Below are 17,550 nucleotides of genomic sequence, written 5' to 3' on the forward strand. Positions count from 1 at the left end.
TTTCCTACCTCATGGTGTGGGTCCCTGGTCACTGACGGGTACTTTCGTTAATTTTGAGTGGGCTCCGCCCACTTTGTGTTTTTGGCCCTCTATACAGTAATAATGTTCAATTTTTGCATTACATGCTTATATGCACGGAACATGCAAGAGATGGGGAACGTATTCGTGAGCTACTTAGCGCAAATGAGTGCTTTATATGGGCGTCATCCCAATTTAAAGTGCTCGTTTAGTGCGCACTTTTGCACGGGCTTCGCCCGTTTACAACGGTAAAGTTCCATTTTCCCACTACTAATTAGTATGCACGGGGCGTGCATGAGTGGAGGAGTGCGTTAGTGAGTGTTTGGAAGTGGGCGAGCGCTTCGCGCTCGATTTCGTGCGCACTACGTGCGCACTTTCGCAGCCGTGCTTCGTACGGCCTTACGAGATTAATAGGCCTCTCGCCAGCTTGTGGCGCTCGGGCCTAAAAAGCTTTGAAGTTTGTCTTGTCGTGTCACTTTTTCGCCACCAGAGGGCGGCAAATACACGAGATTATTACAGGTTAAACTAATGATTTCTTGCGTAAAGACGAAAACTATTTATAATTATATTTTAATACCATATAAATGTGTAATGAATTGCCTTTGTTTTTTTTATGGCTCTTACTTGTCGATGAATTCTACATAATGATAAAAGTGTCTCTTTTTGACTCTGAAGCTGAAATGACTGTATTACTGTATTTGAGAATAATCGTTTTCTTTTGGACTGGACTGATATTATAATTAATAATTATAGTAAATTAACCTGATTTGAAAATGTACTGATTTGACAGACGTTTGGACCAGATGGAACTCCTTTTTTGTTTCTTTAGATGTTCAACTTGTGTTTTCAATCGTTTGTTTTCACACCATTTTTTGTTATTTGTGTTTTATGCATTTATTTTTTCAAAAGATAAAAGAAAAAATAATAACAATGGAAAGTAAATATATGGCCAACTAAAACACATTGAAATACTGGTGTTTTCGGGTTTATTTGTTCCTGTTTGTCAGTTTTTCTTCTGACTTCTCTGTATCAATTTTATCTAGTTTGTTTAGTTTTTGAGTTTTTGTCTGTGAATTTGATGTGGAGGGTGGGCTATTTTTTTACATTTGTTTGTTTTGTGACTGTATTATGTTGATTTATGTAATATTTTATTGTCATTAATACAAAAAATAATAACAAATGTCATTGGGACTGTTATATTCATGTTTTTCTTTATAATGTTCCTTGTGTCTTATAAGCTTCATTTAACTTCATTAAAAACGTTCAAAATATCCAAAATATCCAAACAAATTCAACAACACGTCATTCTTTTTACACAATTCAACGTGTTCATACAACAATCTATTAATTAAAACTAAACATAACGTGACAATTAAAACACAAACACAGGGTTTTCTTTCCTATTGGTTTAATTATTCCAAACCCAAAGGCTCAATGTCTTTCTTGCAGGTCGTTGCATAAATGTCCAAAGATTCACAGCGAATAAACAGAGATGCACAATGACGTTGAGTTTGTTTATCGGGTTTCCCTCGGCGACGGACGCGTCAGCGCGAGACGAGCTTTATACAAAATATAAACAATAAAAACACTACAGCGAATGGCGTGACTTTAGAGGAAAAACAACGCAAATCGAGTTCTGCGTTTTGAGTTTGTCGTTAATCCCGATATTCAAACGATAAACGCAGAGCACAGAATGTTTTTGATCGGACAGAATAAGAACGACTCGATTTAGTCCTTCGCGACGCATGAATAAATCGGGCAAACACGATTGGAATAAGCGATAAAAGACGATCACGCGGCGTCAGGCTCGTCGCAGTCGACTTATCGCTCGATAAACGACACAATGTTCCTTTTTCGTTGCAATGTGGTGCGATTTGAACCGTAGAGCGCTGGGTAAGTGACTTCTGACCTTGTAAAGTACGTTTTTATGACAATAATTTGTCTCTTTCTGCCGTTTAACGCTAAAATGAATGCGCTAAAATAAATACTTAGCAATTATTGTGGCATAAATTAGTTTCAGTGCGATCGTTTATTGTAGAAAAGCCGCCGTGACGGGCCTGAGCGGTTCTTAGTTCTCAACGACCTTTGCGTTTGCTGTGTAACTTGTCTGGTGGGCTGTTTTCATGGAGACTGCTGCTTTTAGCCAATCTATCTTGCGTTAGTGTCATTACGGTTGTTTAAATGGCCCAAAAACACCTCGGAAACACCTGCCCGATGCTTTTAACGGTGCGACACGCGGGAGAAACATCGAGAATAAACATCGCAACTGTCGCTTTTGGAGGTACAGTATAAACGGCGGGAATATCGAGCGTGTCGGCTCAAAAACGCACGAAAAATGATCTCGAAAAGAGACGCTAACGTTTAGCGTAATGTCCCGAGCGAGCGGTTTTACTGAACCTGAACCGGACACGTTTCAGCACATTCACGACGCGTTGTATTCACGGGTTTCAGTCACGTGATTTATCTGTAGTCGCCATTTTGAAGACGCCGCCAAACGCAGTTAGTCACGAAAAACCGATTAGTGTTAAACTTCCTCGTCCACGAACCCTCCAATCGTTCAAGATCTTTCTAAAATAAAACACTGGGACAGTTGGAAATGAGGCTCCTTAAAACTGTCTGCAGTAAGCTAACGTTTATTAGCATAGCAGGACTTTTCAACCTTCTCTCCATTTTCAACCAAAGGAGATTTTAAGATGCTAACTACTAAACTTAGCGTCTTAGCGTCTAAACAATTCGAACACTGTAGATTGATAAATGTATTTAGTGTTTTTTCAGGCTTTATTGTTTACTTTTTCAACGTCGTTTTGGCTAACGCACGTTTAGCGCACCAGCAACAAACACAGCAGGTTTTTTATGATGTTTTCTGACCTTCCATCCAGAGCCCCGTGCGCGTACGCTAGCATTAGCATTAGCAGCTAACGACCTGAAACAAACAGCTCAGTCTGGAGTGACCTCTGAAAGTCACACATTTCTGGACAAACGGGAAGAAAAAGAAGAAGACTTTTTGTCGCCACAGCCCACAGTGAGCGCGCGGCTTTTTGTCCTCAAGGTGGCGGCAGCGACGAGCGTGCCACGTCACTTCAGACACACGAATACACGGCGATGGAAGATCGTTTTTGAGACAATATCGCCTCGAATCTCAAAAGGAGAAAAGCAGGACCCTCTAGAAAAGTTACATTTACTGCACATTTATCACGACTAGTATTGAAGCGTTATAAAGTTTTCCTCTAAAGTCACATTTCTCGAGACACAAACCTCTGTTAGTTCTGCTACAGCCCATAATATCCACAGAGCGTCATATCAAGGTCGATTCTCCCGCGCGTTCGTCTCCAGATGCTACCGTCCGCCAACGTTTGACCCACAAATCTGACCTTTTTGAACCTCCATCATCCACGTACAAAAAGCAAATACTGGAAAAACATCAAATAAAGGCCATAAGTGACGCGTTGGTTTTAAATAAAGTAGTTCCGCTTGAGAAAACCCTGTGCCAGCGACATTTCGTGAGGGGAAAACGACTCAAAAAAATGGGACAGAAAAGGACAAATAAAGCGAAACACATTCATTCATTTCACAGTCAAAGTTTTAACATTCCGGAACATTCGAGAAGCGCACAAAATGTTAATTAAGTTAAACAAAAAAATTCAAACAAAAAAAATTGCATCTGCCAACGCGCAACGCTTTAAGTCGACCGTCGTTTTGTCAATAATTCACCGCGAAGTCTGAAGTTTGTTCGACGAGTTTTGCCGCGTTTCGTACCGTTAAAATGTCAGTAGTTGTTAAAATAGTTCAAAGTGTTAAATAATTTACACGTAATAATGAGTTAAATAACAAAAGAAAGTGCTGTTTTGAGTCGGTCGCTCTGTGGATGTCAGACGGACACGAGGAGCGTCCAACGTTTGATAAAAAGGCAAATAAATACTTTTCAATTCCATCAACTGTATTTACAAACTTAAAAAGTGGAAAATCGGAGAGAAAAACGAAGTCAAGCTTTAGTCGTGTTTCGTGAAGAGGATTAATGTGATCGAACATGACGTTAGAAACACGGGCAGAGAAAGAGACGAGTGCAGATGGTTTAGGCCTGGTTTAGTCCTGTTTTAGACCTGGTTTAGTCATGGTTTAGACCTGGTTTAGGCCTGGTTTAGTCCTGATTTTAACCTGTTTTAGTCCTGTTTTAGACCTTGTTTAGACCTTGTTTAATCCTGTTTTAGTCCTGGTTTAGTCCTGTTTTAGTCTTGGTTTAGACTTGGTTTAGACCTAGTTTAGGCCTGTTTTAGACCTGGTTTAGGCCTGTTTTGGATCTGATGTAGACCTGGTATACTCCTGGTATAGACCTAGTTTAGTCCTGGTTGAGTCCTGGTTTTGTCTTGGTTTAGTCCTGGTTTAGATCCATTTTAGGCCTATTTTAGACCTATTTTAGTCCTGATTTAGTCTCGTTTTTCGTTCTTCTCTGCCATTCGAATTGCAACCTCAAAAATCGTTTTCCTGTTTTCATCGCTCCATCACTGTCATGAACTGTTGCCAATAGGAGGCGCTGTGGAGGTGCTTTGGACCTGGTTTGGACCTGGTTTAGACCTGGTTTGGACCTGGTTTGGACCTGGTTTGGACCTGGTTTGGACCTGGTTTAGACCTGGTTTGGACCTGGTTTAGACCTGGTTTAGACCTGGTTTGGACCTGGTTTAGTCCTGGTTTAGACTTGCTTTAGACCTGGTTTAGTGAAGCTCTTGGGAGTTGATGTTTTCTGCTTTGGTCAAAGCATAGTTACTTTCCTCTTTGTACTTTCTCGTGCTCTTTTCTATCGTATTCTTTAGTACTTTCTTTTCAAAGAGCGGCGTGTCGTGGTTCTAACGTCGCGCTCGATCCACGTTTGTCGCCGGACGCAGTGAAGGACGAGACACAAACCGACTGAACAAAAAGTGTTTCTCGTAGACGTCGTGCACAGAGTAAAAAACAAAATAAAAACAGTGGCGAAAAACGGCAGAAAGACGCCTCAGTATTCTTCCTCGGGATTGGTTTCTTCCTCCGGCGGAGCGAAACCCTCCTGCAGAGACGAGAGACACGTTAGAACGGATCGTCCACTTACAACGGGAAACAGGACCAACGGTGTCGCCGCTTCAAAACGAAATCAAGACGCCACATTTGTCTCGTGTAGAATTTTTAAAAACTAGCAAAATGTGTTTCGAAAAAGGAAAAAAAAAAAAATCACAAAAACGTACAAGTATCACATTAAAAATCAACTTAAGTAAAGGAATATGTATAATTTTACTTTAGGAGTAAAAGGTAAAAGTAATAGAACTAAAGCAACTAAAGCACAAATGTGATAAAGAATTGTTCTGATTATTGGTCGTCAGAGGCATTTCTCCAGGTCATTTATATTTTCAATTACATTTTTCAAAATTATAAAGTCTCATTTTGTTGGATCAAAGCCACAAACGTAGGCAAGAAGTCTCTGTAAATGTGATCAAAATCAGAAGAAAAGTGCAGATTCTTGCTCTCAAAAGTGGTAAAAAGTATCAACTGTAAAATGTACTTCAGATTCAGGCTTTTTTCCCGATACAAGAAAGTTTCAAACTGTAAAGGAGTCTGGCATTTGTCAAAGTGCAGAAGAAGAAAAGTGCTGCAAAGTGCTTTCTCTAATCGATCGACGGTGTAGAACTGAAGTCGACGTTGACACAAACGCTCCCGGCGTTTACCTCGGTGGCGTAGAGGACGTCTAGGATCCGGTCCATGATGGGTTCGCTGGAGTGTTCCTGGCAGATGAGCTCGATGTCCCGCAGTTTCCCAAAGTAAAAGTCCCTCTCTCGCTCCAGGCCTTCCACGTTGGTCTGCAGCTCTGACAACTGAGGAACGTGAAGAAGAACCGGGACAGACAGAACCATAAATCCAGGGTCTACGATGGTCTACGATGGTCTACGGTGGTCTACAAGAGTCTACGATGGTCTACGGTGGTCTACAAGAGTCTACGGTGGACTACAAGAGTCTACGATGGTCTATGATGGTCTACAGATAGTCTACGATGGACAACGATAGACTACGATGGTCTACTAGAGTCTACGATGGTCTACAATACCATTTTACAGGCTTTTGGAGGCAGCAAACAACAAATCTCCAGGGAGAATCTCGACTGGTTATTTTATTTAGATTATAAATATTTCTAGGGGGCAACTGCAGAAAGTAGAAATTCTAGAGCGTGTTAGCTGAATATTTGGTGGCAAAATCATGAATTTAATCTGCCCTTTACTTATAAACACTGTTTCCGAGTACTTTACGTATAAATAGTTGTTTTAGCACAAACACCGGGGCGGTTCTGGTGTCGTGAGTGCAGTCTGGGTCAGATCCTCAAGATACTTTTGAGCGCTTCTGCCAGTTTGTCCCCTTTAGTCGACTAACCAGGGCCTGTCCTCAGTCGACCAAGATTTACTTCAGTCAAATCTTTTAGGCGACTATGGGTTTTTCGAGGATTCTAGGACATGTTTAAAGATTTCCGACCATCTCCACAAACACAAGTCAGAACGATTAGAACAAAGAAGAATATCTGGATTGGTTTTGTAGATATTTTGACGACTTCCGACGCGAGTAACGCCGGTCGCACTCACCTCTTCCTTTAGCTTGATTTCGGCGTCGCCTCCGTTCCGCGGTACAGAGTTCCTGGTGGAGTTGTAATGGAGCCGCTGAGGTGTGGGCATGTTTTTCACTGTGGGCGCTGGTCTCTGTCCTGAAGGCATTCCAACACGGCAAACGTCATTGTGTGTATTTTTAACGACACAATGCAAACGCACTCATTCTGAGGCTAAAGCCACTTCTCTAAAGCGGCCCGAGAGAAATGTGGCTCTACGGCAACAACCTTTCCAACTGCCACCAAAAGCTCACTCACACATTCGCACTCTTAAAATGACCAGGCATGCACGGCTCAATCGATATTCTTGCTTAAATTGCGTATGACAGGTTGGACGACTCATTCGACCAAGATGCAGTTATCTACAAATTTGTAGTTTAATTTTCCCTAGTTTGACACTTTTGTTGACGTACAGTAAATTTTCACTTCCTGTTTGGAAAAGTGCAGCAGATGTGACCTACGGAGAGGTTGCCATAGCCCGATATCAATACCAATATGTACTTTGGTTGGGCCAAATGTCCAGGCGCAGATGTCCTCGCCCTTGAACAGAACGTGCCCCTGCCTCGGACCGCACACCTGTCTGCCATTCTGCGCTCGTCTGCCTTGGTCGTCTGCATTAGTCGTCTGCATTGGTCGTCTGCATTGGTCGTCTGCATTGGTCGTCTGCATTGGTCGTCTGCTCTGGTCGTCTGCCTTGGTCGTCTGCTCTGGTCGTCTGCTCTGGTCGTCTGCCTTGGTCGTCTGCATTGGTCGTCTGCATTGGTCGTCTGCCTTGGTCGTCTGCCTTGGTCGTCTGCCTTGGTCGTCTGCCTTGGTCGTCTGCCTTGGTCGTCTGCCTTGGTCGTCTGCCTTGGTCGTCTGCCTTGGTCGTCTGCCTTGGTCGTCTGCCTTGGTCGTCTGCCTTGGTCGTCTGCTCTGGTCGTCTGCTCTGGTCGTCTGCTCTGGTCGTCTGCCTTGGTCGTCTGCCTTGGTCGTCTGCCTTGGTCGTCTGCATTGGTCGTCTGCCTTGGTCGTCTGCCTTGGTCGTCTGCCTTGGTCGTCTGCCTTGGTCGTCTGCATTGGTCGTCTGCATTGGTCGTCTGCCTTGGTCGTCTGCCTTGGTCGTCTGCCTTGGTCGTCTGCCTTGGTCGTCTGCCTTGGTCGTCTGCCTTGGTCGTCTGCCTTGGTCGTCTGCCTTGGTCGTCTGCCTTGGTCGTCTGCCTTGGTCGTCTGCTTTGGTCGTCTGCCTCATCGTGTTCTATCCCCCCTCTCCAGGTGCATAGCCTCGCTCTGTTGTGCCTTGGTCCCTCGTCATCTCCCGGTCTCTGTCTATCGTGCTCATGCTGTTCTTTATTGAAAGTGGAAAGCTTGAATCGACGTTGTGATGGAGGGAACAGTGCAGCGAGAAGGTGACGTGGGCGTGCGTGGTGTCGCCTGTGGGCTTAGGGGTCTGACACAGGATCATCAGCCAGAGCTGTGGAGCCCCTCACTCTGACCTTTGTATAAAATGATGATGATACGTTCAAATAAAGTGAGTTTTCATAGTCTATTAATTCAAGTTGTCTTATTAGATGACCAGTGTTAGTTTGAGGTTTGTAATAACAAGGCAAACTCTAGTGGTCGTGCAACCCTTAATATACCGCTTAAAGTCTATATGACAAGTTAAACTACACATTTCACTAAAACACTGAACTCGATTACATTTCAGATTTAACTAAACATTTTTGCTCATTTGTCCCCAGTTTCCCCATTTCTGTAAAGTTTATAATTGTACTTCCTGGTTGGACATGAACACAAATATTAGTAATGTAATTCTGCAACTGTTACCTAGCGACCACACTGTAAACAGAGCCAAAATCCACATAAATGACACAACAGTTCTGGTCTGACACACAATAATACCATATAACACCTTTATTTAGTCCAACCATGGTTTATACTGTTAAACTGTCAGAAAAGTGTGTCGGTGTAAACTGTCTCTGTGTCGCACACTGATGACATCACAGAGGGATTCAGTTCTACTTCCTGTCAAACTGCAACTTAATAATTAGGTGTTATCCCACCAAACCAAGTCATAATTAGATAAACATTAGAACTTGTCATATAGACTTTAAAGATAACTCGGCATGCGTCACAAAACTGATATTTGACTCGCTCGAAAAGGCGTGTAGAGTTGGCATGATTGACAGCAGCGTTCGGCAGCGTTCGGCAGCGTTCGGCAGCATTCAGCACCGCCGCCTTTGCACCAGCCTCATGTGCTCGGTGAGACACATGCTGATGGTGTGAACAGTACAACCTCAAATATAGACACGATTTACACTTAAAAGGTCCTGCATTATACTCTGTCGGTGCCTCCACATAAAGGTACTCTAGAGGGATATTCCCGCACATTTCACATTAGTCTGATACTTAAACTTGAACTAGGTCATTTTAAGACACGTTTTAGCACATTTAGCCTGTTGGATTTTTCAAATATCGTCAAATATCGTTATCGGGATTGGGAAAGTTTTGATTTTGATGTACCCATTTAAAACTGTACATTTAGAGTAAAAGAAAGTATTCACGAGTAACATTGAACTGTTTTTCTTTGTCCAGAAGCCACTCATATTGACCTCTTCATCTTCAAAGTCATTTTTGGTTTGGTCAAAGCCAGAATTTGAACTAAAAGAGGAAAATTGTGACGATAAACGTGCTAAAAAATAACATACCAACCAATTTAGCGGGAAGTGCTTTCTACTTTTCAATCTTGTTAAAGCATTTAGTGGAATAAAAAGTATATATACCTGCTCTCGAATGTAGTGAAGTAAGTAGAAGTAGAAAGTACTTTCCACCACTGCTAGTAGCAAATTTAAAGGACTAAATACACATTATTCAGCCCGAAACGCCACAAACTCCGGGCGTGACAGTGGCGCAACATTAAAACACGGCCAAAACCTTCAAATAACCCGTTTAGAATAATACAGGACCTTTAAGCGATTCGTTACAGCCAAATTGTTGTTGCACAGTGTCGCGCTGCTCACACCGTCGTCCTGCGGGAGGCGCTCCAGAGCCATCCAAAGCCGGGCAGGTCGTGCACAGAGGTCGAGGTCGGTGTGGTTTTCTTTACCTGTGTGTCTCTTTGCTCTGTGGATGTAGTGATCACCTGGGTTGGGCGGCGGGGTCATGTCCTGTCCCTGTCGCGCTGCTACCGGGTTGTACTCCTGTCCCGTGTAGTTGGCATCGAAGAACGTCTTGAACCACTGCACGAACTCAAAGTTGTCCTGGAACCGGCCCTTCACCAACCGCTCCACGGGAATGATCTGAGCGACGGGGGAGAGAGAGCGAAGTGAGAAAGACGAAAGGTCGTGATGAGAACGTACGTTTATCTTTCGTTGCAGAGAATCGGGCAGAAACGATGGACTAAAACATGTCACGGTTACGATCATCTCGACAGTACTGTACTTTTTCAACCACAAGAGGGCGCTCTAGGCTCTAAGCGACGCAGAAGAAGAATCTGCACTTCCTCGTCCTCTGGAGTTTGTGGAGTTGTTTAGAAGTGACACAGAGGAAGAAGAATTCAATGGATTTAGTGATTTGGGGTAAAACTGATGCTTTGCTAAACTTGTTAGCATGTTCTTTATGCTATAGTTATCTGAATAACTGTTCATATGTTACGTTAACATACCAGACACTTACCACAGTTCTGTCTGTGCGTCATGTAGCTAAAGGTGTTAGCGTTAGCATACGTCATGTAGCTGAAGGTGTTAGCGTTAGCGTACGTCATGTAGCTGAAGGTGTTAGCGTTAGCATACGTCATGTAGCTGAAGGTGTTAGCGTTAGCATACGTCATGTAGCTGAAGGTGTTAGCGTTAGCATACGTCATGTAGCTGAAGGTGTTAGCGTTAGCATACGTCATGTAGCTGAAGGTGTTAGCGTTAGCATACAAACACCTATTCACCATGTTCTCTCATCTGTTATTATTTTAAACTGCATTTACAGATGAAATGTCTGTTTTTGGTCTAGGATTTTATCAAATAAATTTCCCCAATAATGCGACTTATGCTCCAGTGTGACTTATAGTCCGAAAAATATGGTATATTGACTTCATGGGCCAATAAATTATGGACGTAACAGTGTTTTTGCTCGGATTTAGGGTCCCTCATAATTTGATGCGATACACGACGCACGATAACATCACAACTTTGCAACGCGTGCGATTGTCGTTATATCGCTCGTGATATTCTACGATACATTGCAATTTTTTTCAAAGAACCAAATACATTTTAACAACATTTTCTTTGTCGACCTGCACAAAATCTAAATTAAACACATCCGTTTTCATCGTCAAAACGGTGAAAAGGTCAAACGTCTTTGCGTGGACAAGATTCCTTCCTTTGAACGAGCAGCAAAATTGTAGCGTTGTGACTCGTGGCGATATATTGATGCAGTCACGATATCGATACTGTATCGCCGAATTTAGCGTCACGATATATCAATATTTCAATATTTTGGCACAGCCCAACTTTTAACTGGCCTCTGAACACTAAGGCTCCATTTTAAACCGCTTTGACTCGTCTGGAAGTGTCTCCGAGCTTCTCCTTCATCGCTTTGACTCGTCTGGAAGTGTCTCCGAGCTTCTCCTTCATCACTTTGACTCGTCTGGAAGTGTCTCCGAGCTTCTCCTTCATCACTTTGACTCGTCTGGAAGTGTCTCCGAGCTTCTCCTTCATCACTTTGACTCGTCTGGAAGTGTCTCCGAGCTTCTCCTTCATCACTTTGACTCGTCTGGAAGTGTCTCCGAGCTTCTCCTTCATCACTTTGACTCGTCTGGAAGTGTCTCCGAGCTTCTCCTTCCTCACGAGCCCCGGCGCTCTCGCAGCTCCACCTCAACTCAATTCAATTTATTTCAGTAACGCCCGAAACCACAGCAGCCGTTGCCTCGAAGGACGCCAAAGACCAGCTGGAAGCGCAGAGGGGGCGGGGCCTTTGCGGCTGGAAATGAGCTTCCTTTGCACATTAGACTTCCGGACACAATTTCCTCCTGGCAGCAGCGGAAAAGGCCCTCGCTGAGACTCAGTAGGTATTAATGTTTTGCTGAACAAAGCTTCAGATGGTGCTCCTTTTAAATATAAATATGAACATTAACTACCTAAAATGCTACACATGCTGTCCACAATGTAATGGCTCGTCCCAGAGAATATACATTACATCTTGGTATAAATGTGTGAGCAGGAAACAAGTAAGAATACCATACAAAATCAATGACTCAAATTGCACCGACTGGACCAACATGGACACATTGGACACTCGCAAAATGGAGAAAAAAGAAAAACTTTTGGACTTGATTTGAAGGGGGGACAGATTTGACAGACTATGGACTCGATGGGACGTTAAGTTTGTTCCGTTTATGCCTCGATTTTCTTTTCTTTTCCGTCGGACGTCTACCGAGTTTGATTTTTGTCTCTTTCTGGTCTAATTCTGTTTTATTCTGTGTTTACAGTTATTTCTTTATACTTCTATAGGCCTCTGCTGTACCTGTTTTTAAGTCACTTCTAAATAACGCACTTGTTTCCTTTGGCCTTTGACACAGTCCGAGTAGTCGACTTTCTCAGACATTACAGCCGATTCTGTTGTTTTATCTATGAATTTGTTTTATTTGAGTGTGTTTCATATCAAAGCGCTTTGTTCAACCTATAAATAGTTGCTTGTGCAGTTGCAGTTGCTTGTGCGTGAGCTGCTGCTGCTCCTGGACCTCAGAGTCAGAGTGACACTCACAAGATTGACCTCGTGGGTTTTGCCGACAAACACAAGGTATATCACGACTTTATTGGGGCCCAGATCACGACACATGTGGCTATCGAGTGTCTTTCTGCTTTTGGGGGTTCGTTTTACGATCCGTTCAGGTTTTGCGCAATACTTGGACCTCAACCACGATGTCGATTTGTCCAAAATGGCATATTGTCACAGGAATGAGCTCACGGTTCCCTTTCGATCACCACATTGCCCCGCCCTGACACCTCACATTTGTTTATCTGGGATTGTTTCAGCTTTACACCATTAAATCTGACACACGTCCAGCACATTTTCGCTCATAATCTCTCGGTACGGGCGACTTAAACGTCCCGATCGAAGTTTGCGAAGCCCGCGGTGACGAAATTCAATTAAAAAGAAACACAATTTGAGCAAAGAACGGACCAAACAAAGACGACAGACGCAGCCCGAGAAACGCAGCCCGAAAAACGCGGCGATTGCGAGACATTGTGACGTTTGCGTGTAATGCTGGTCTCACCTTCTCTACGGACATGCGTTGGAAAGCTTTCTGCAGGATTTTGAAGTTCTGGATGTACTCGTGCTCCAGTTTGGCCTGAAACTTGACTTTCTTCAGAAGGAGGCACCCAGGAAACAGGTAATCCATGAACTGACAGAACGCCGCCCCTAAAACACACAGCGACACACGTTAGACTGTTTTTGTAATATCGGACATTTATCATTGTGCGATTATCAGTGTTAACTTTGGTCGCTATTGATGTCTCCGATCATACAGGTGCTTTTGGGCTAGTGTTAATGCCACGCCTCCTTTTTGGGGAAAACAAACAGTGTTAACAGAGCGGCGGGAGATACAAATTGTTAATATGTTATAGTTTTCAACAACTTCTCCGTTCGTGGCTGCTGTGTCGCCGATATCAATATTCTCTTGCATTTTGGAGCAAAACGGTAACATTTTAACAATTCGTACCCGCCCGCCTATTGGTTAACAATGTTTGTTTTCACCCAAAAGTGGGCGGGGACATTCTGGCGGCACAGGAAGTGACGTCTATAAGTTTACAATCCGCCATAGCTTTTGTAAATGTGTTGTTTTTGCAGGAAATGTTCTTGGCGCGTTGCTGTGGCGATAGGGAGTTCAACAACAACGTAAACAAACATCTTAAAACATTAACGTAACAGTGCAGTGAGTATGTTACGGTGAGTATCTCAAACCTCCCCAGAATAATATTAATTCTGAAGGAGACGGATATGTAGGATATGTAGTAATTATAAAAGTATCAGTTTTTAATCATCTAAACCCCCCGTACAAATTACCGTATTTTCTGGACTATAAGTTTTTCATAGTTTTAGCCGGGGTGCAACTTATACTTATATTTATACTTATATACTTATACTCAGGAGTGACTTATATGTGATATTATTTGTTATTTTCACACCTGCAACTGCATTTCATACTCCAGTGCAACTTATGTTTTTTTCTTCTCTATTATGCTTTTTTTGGCTGGTGCGACTTATAGTCCAGAAAATACGGTAAATATTTACATTTAACTCCAATATATGAAACACAAATATACTCCGCATTCACTTATTTGGAGCTTTCGGGGGATCAGCTTATACATAATCTCCGCCGGTTTCGTGTTGGGAAAGCGCCGCGGGCTTTATCCGGTTGCCATGACGCCGTTCGTACCTGAGCAGAGCTGTTCGATCTTGGAGTAGCTGAGCTGCAGCGAGTCGTTGACCCAGGCCAACATGTCGTGGCGGCTCATGTTGTTCACCGACACCGAAGTGGTCATGATATTCACCGCCATCTGCAACGGAAACGAGAAGACGATACGGTCGTTATGGTGACGGGCCGGGGCTGCTTTCCCCACGCCAACTATCGTAACGAACGGTATTGCTTCACCCGGAGTTTCTCAAACCTTTTCTGGCGCCCCCATGGGAGATTCAGAAAGGTAACCACGCCCCAAACAGCCTCGGGGATGGCGCAGAATTGACGTTTCACTGCGGTAAATGCGGCGTTTCGAGGAGAAGATGCACTGGCGTTACTTCTCGTCACTGCGTATCGCTTTTACGACAGCGGGTCCACGGGCGTCACACGCAGGCTGCTTTATGTTGATGTTGTTGTTGTTGTTGCTTTTAATGGCGAAACTGAAAAGGTGCATTTACCGCCACCTACTGGACTGAGTGTGGACGGATCAACAGAGACAATAATACCAAAAGGGGATTGTAGCGTAACACAATAAAGGCGCTCTTAACTCTATAATCGTTGTATTAATCGTGTGTTATATCGGTAACTACAGCCTTACATTATCCTTGAGACCGGATTGTAAGAAGATTTAACAGATTGAACCATTGACCATTGAGTGACCATCAAATTAGTCGATTGCTTTCTGCGCGGCGCTGACTCTTCTTCTTCGTCTTTGGTGTTTTACGGCGGTAGGTGTCCAAAGTGTTACATTACCGCCGGACTTTACTCTTTAGACTTTACTCTTTAGACTTCGTTCTTCAGCTCAAAGCCCACGAGTTCAAAGCCCACGAGTTCCGAACCTCGCCCTCTCCTTCTAGACTTTGTGCGGAGCTGACTCGTACCTCTGCGTTTGCGTTTCGTTGTCTTGAGATCAAAGCTGAAGGGAATCGCTTGCATTCGTTCGGGCATGTGCTTTATATGGTCACATGAGCGGTCAGCGGCGAAGCAAGTCCAAAAGTGACGTTCAAAAAGGGGCGTGTCAAACTGAGAAGGCCAGAACTGACGGTCCAATGAGTTTTTATTGTTTCCGTGTCATTAAACCAGCGTCAGAGCCAAAACGAATAAAGAATCATTACAATTCCGTCCGTATGATCACTGTTACTAGCTCGTTACGTTAGCATAGCTGTTTTTAGCAACTGTTTTCCATACAATTGTAAAATAAAATAAAAAAAAAAAAAAAAAGTTCAATAATACATTCATTCATATTCCAAACCTTGTTGCCCTGACGACCGTAGACCATGTTGTGTCTATGTTTTCGCCGCTTCACCGCAGCTTGTTTTACTTTGCGTCTTTTCAAACGGACGCGCCCCACACTTTGAGAAGCTCTGACCTAAGACTCAACGATGGATGTCAAGAAACGCCAAGAAACGCAAACTAACAATGACTCAGAAGAACTTACTTCACTCTTATTACAAGCCATAGTTTATTGTAGAGCTGCAACTAACGATGGATTTAGAAGTCGAAACGTCAAACTGTTTTTTCTTATTGTCTATTTAGAGTTTTAAAACATTTTCGATCAAACAGACGTTGAAATATTGCGACCGAAAGCTTCAAGACAGAGAATAATCACGAAAAAAGTTTATTATTGATTAAAATCTGACATTTATCATTGTGTTTATGACCGTTTGATTAAATACTGTCATTTTGAGTGCGTTTTTTTTTTTAAGTCTGTTCAGTCCAAATTAATTAAAGACGATTGTTACAGTCGACTGGTCCCGATGAGGCGTTTAATTGTCGCCGTTGTCGAGGGTTAAATCTTCCCATCGACACGTTGTCATTGTGTTCTTGAACACTTTACTCACTAAATAGATAGACATTTTTTACCGCATTCTTGTTTCTTTGGATTTAAAGCGCTCGACTCTAAAAGCAAATACGCCGTCGCCCGATGTGATAAATGACTGCGATATATCGATATTATTACATCTGAATAAATCAATGTCAATAAAACAATTTCCGTTATATCCCACCAAATATATTATGTTCTTGCTTTAAAGTATTAGTCAAACTTTGTCAAAATAAAACATTACAGAGACAAAACTAAGACTAATTCAAACTGAAGAAGGAAAATCATGAACAAATTCCGTCTTTTGTAACATTTTAATTTGAAAAACGGCACATGTCTGATGGAGAACTTTGGCGTTATTGCAATAAACACTATTTATTTTGTTGCTATATCGATTATTGCTTTAGTCAGTATTAATATAACGATACTTTTGCTGTATATTGTGCAGCCCAAACAGCAAATATATAATATCTAAATCTATTCTGATGAAATGTGTTTGTGTATAACTGTGTAAAGGCCTAAACCAGTGATTGTGGTCATCATTAAAGCGCCCCCTACAGGTCGGACGACTCATTGAACTAAAACGCAGTTAATATATTTTGAATTTTGCTAAAAAAATAAATAGTAAAATGTTATCACTGAAAAGCACATTTTTGGGGTTTATAATTTCACTTCCGATTTGTAATTGATGACATCACATTAGGAAATTACCCAGCAAACACTGGGCAAAAACTCATCTAATGTCACTTTTTTAAATTTGACAAATAAAAATATATGAGAGCGACTTTATTTTGTTGAATTCATGTTTAAAGCGTCAAAAAAGTTGTTTCTTTTGTGTAAATCCTGCATAAACTTTGACCGGAATGAGTCAATCCCTGGTGTGATGTCACTTCCTGTCATTTCCCACAGATTTCCCCAACATTTTCTCCACAAATACCTGCTCGATTTGTGCCAAACTATCACTGACACGTACAGCAGGTATAAACACACCAAATAACCTCAACATTAAAAAATCATAATAACCCATCATACGTCACTTTAACCTACAAACAAACAACCGTTACATCCGCCACGCTTGTCCCGGGCCCCACACTTTGAGAAACGCCAGCCTATCACAGACCATTCAGGTGGGCGCGTCTGGGCTTTTTTTTTTAACCTCAAAAAATCAATCGGTTTCGTATCGACAGCACAAACGGGGAGCACCAGACGTTGCCTTAAAACCGTTACCGGCCGCGTCCAACATGCGCAGGACTCAAGTGCGTACAATGTGCCGGCGCAACAAACAAAAAAACCGCACAAAAACGCGTCGGAGCGCAAATGGGTGCGGGGCCGGGAGAACAATAAGGTGCCGATTTCGCCGGTAGCTCGTGGTTATAACGCCGCATCGTCCTGCCCCCCTCTCTCTCATCGGCCTACCAAACCCAAACGCACCAGGCAACGCCGCAACGCAACACGTCCACGCGCGCGCACACAAAACACGCAAAAAAAAAAAACAACCCAAAAAAAACCCCATTGTTCGATGCGTAAATGCGGGTGGCGGGCGGATGCGGCGGAGGGAGAAAGGGACTCACCGCGTCTGCGTTTCGGGGCCGTGTGCGTGCGCGTCGCGGGGGGAAAGGCTTGTGGATACGCGGTGCAGCGCTTGGAGACGGAGCCGCTCCCGTG

General features: G+C 43.0%; 1 protein-coding gene across 2 annotated transcripts; it reads right to left on the reverse strand.

Annotated features, from left to right (window-relative positions):
* Positions 1-1,409: 1,409 nt before the first annotated feature.
* Positions 1,410-17,550, reverse strand: LOC140370775 (microtubule-associated protein RP/EB family member 3-like). 2 transcript variants are annotated; one of them, XM_072458004.1, is made up of 7 exons: positions 17,457-17,550; positions 14,043-14,163; positions 12,879-13,024; positions 9,753-9,909; positions 6,612-6,730; positions 5,709-5,855; positions 1,410-5,056 (listed from the first exon to the last, which is right to left on the reverse strand). In XM_072458004.1, the coding sequence occupies exons 2-7, from the start codon at positions 14,161-14,163 to the stop codon at positions 5,006-5,008; spliced, it is 741 nt and encodes a 246-aa protein (XP_072314105.1). In that variant the 5' UTR covers positions 17,457-17,550; the 3' UTR covers positions 1,410-5,005. The 2 variants fall into 2 exon arrangements, with proteins under 2 accessions (XP_072314105.1, XP_072314104.1); XM_072458003.1 differs by having other exon boundaries at positions 9,717-9,909.

Source organism: Eucyclogobius newberryi, unplaced genomic scaffold, assembly GCF_026437365.1.
Source record: "Eucyclogobius newberryi isolate DKJ021-1_F unplaced genomic scaffold, fEucNew1.0.hap1 SCAF_21, whole genome shotgun sequence".
NCBI lineage: Eukaryota > Metazoa > Chordata > Actinopteri > Gobiiformes > Gobiidae > Eucyclogobius > Eucyclogobius newberryi.

Bases quoted from the DNA above. Each gene is read 5' to 3' on its own strand.
- LOC140370775 (XM_072458003.1), bottom strand. From the start codon at position 14,163: ATGGCGGTGAATATCATGACCACTTCGGTGTCGGTGAACAACATGAGC. The intron at 13,025-14,042 runs GTACGAACGGCG...TGTGTGTTTTAG, and splicing joins GATCGAACAGCTCTGCTCAG to GGGCGGCGTTCTGTCAGTTC. The intron at 6,731-9,716 runs GTAAAGAAAACC...GAATGCCTTCAG, and splicing joins CAGAGCAAAGAGACACACAG to GACAGAGACCAGCGCCCACA.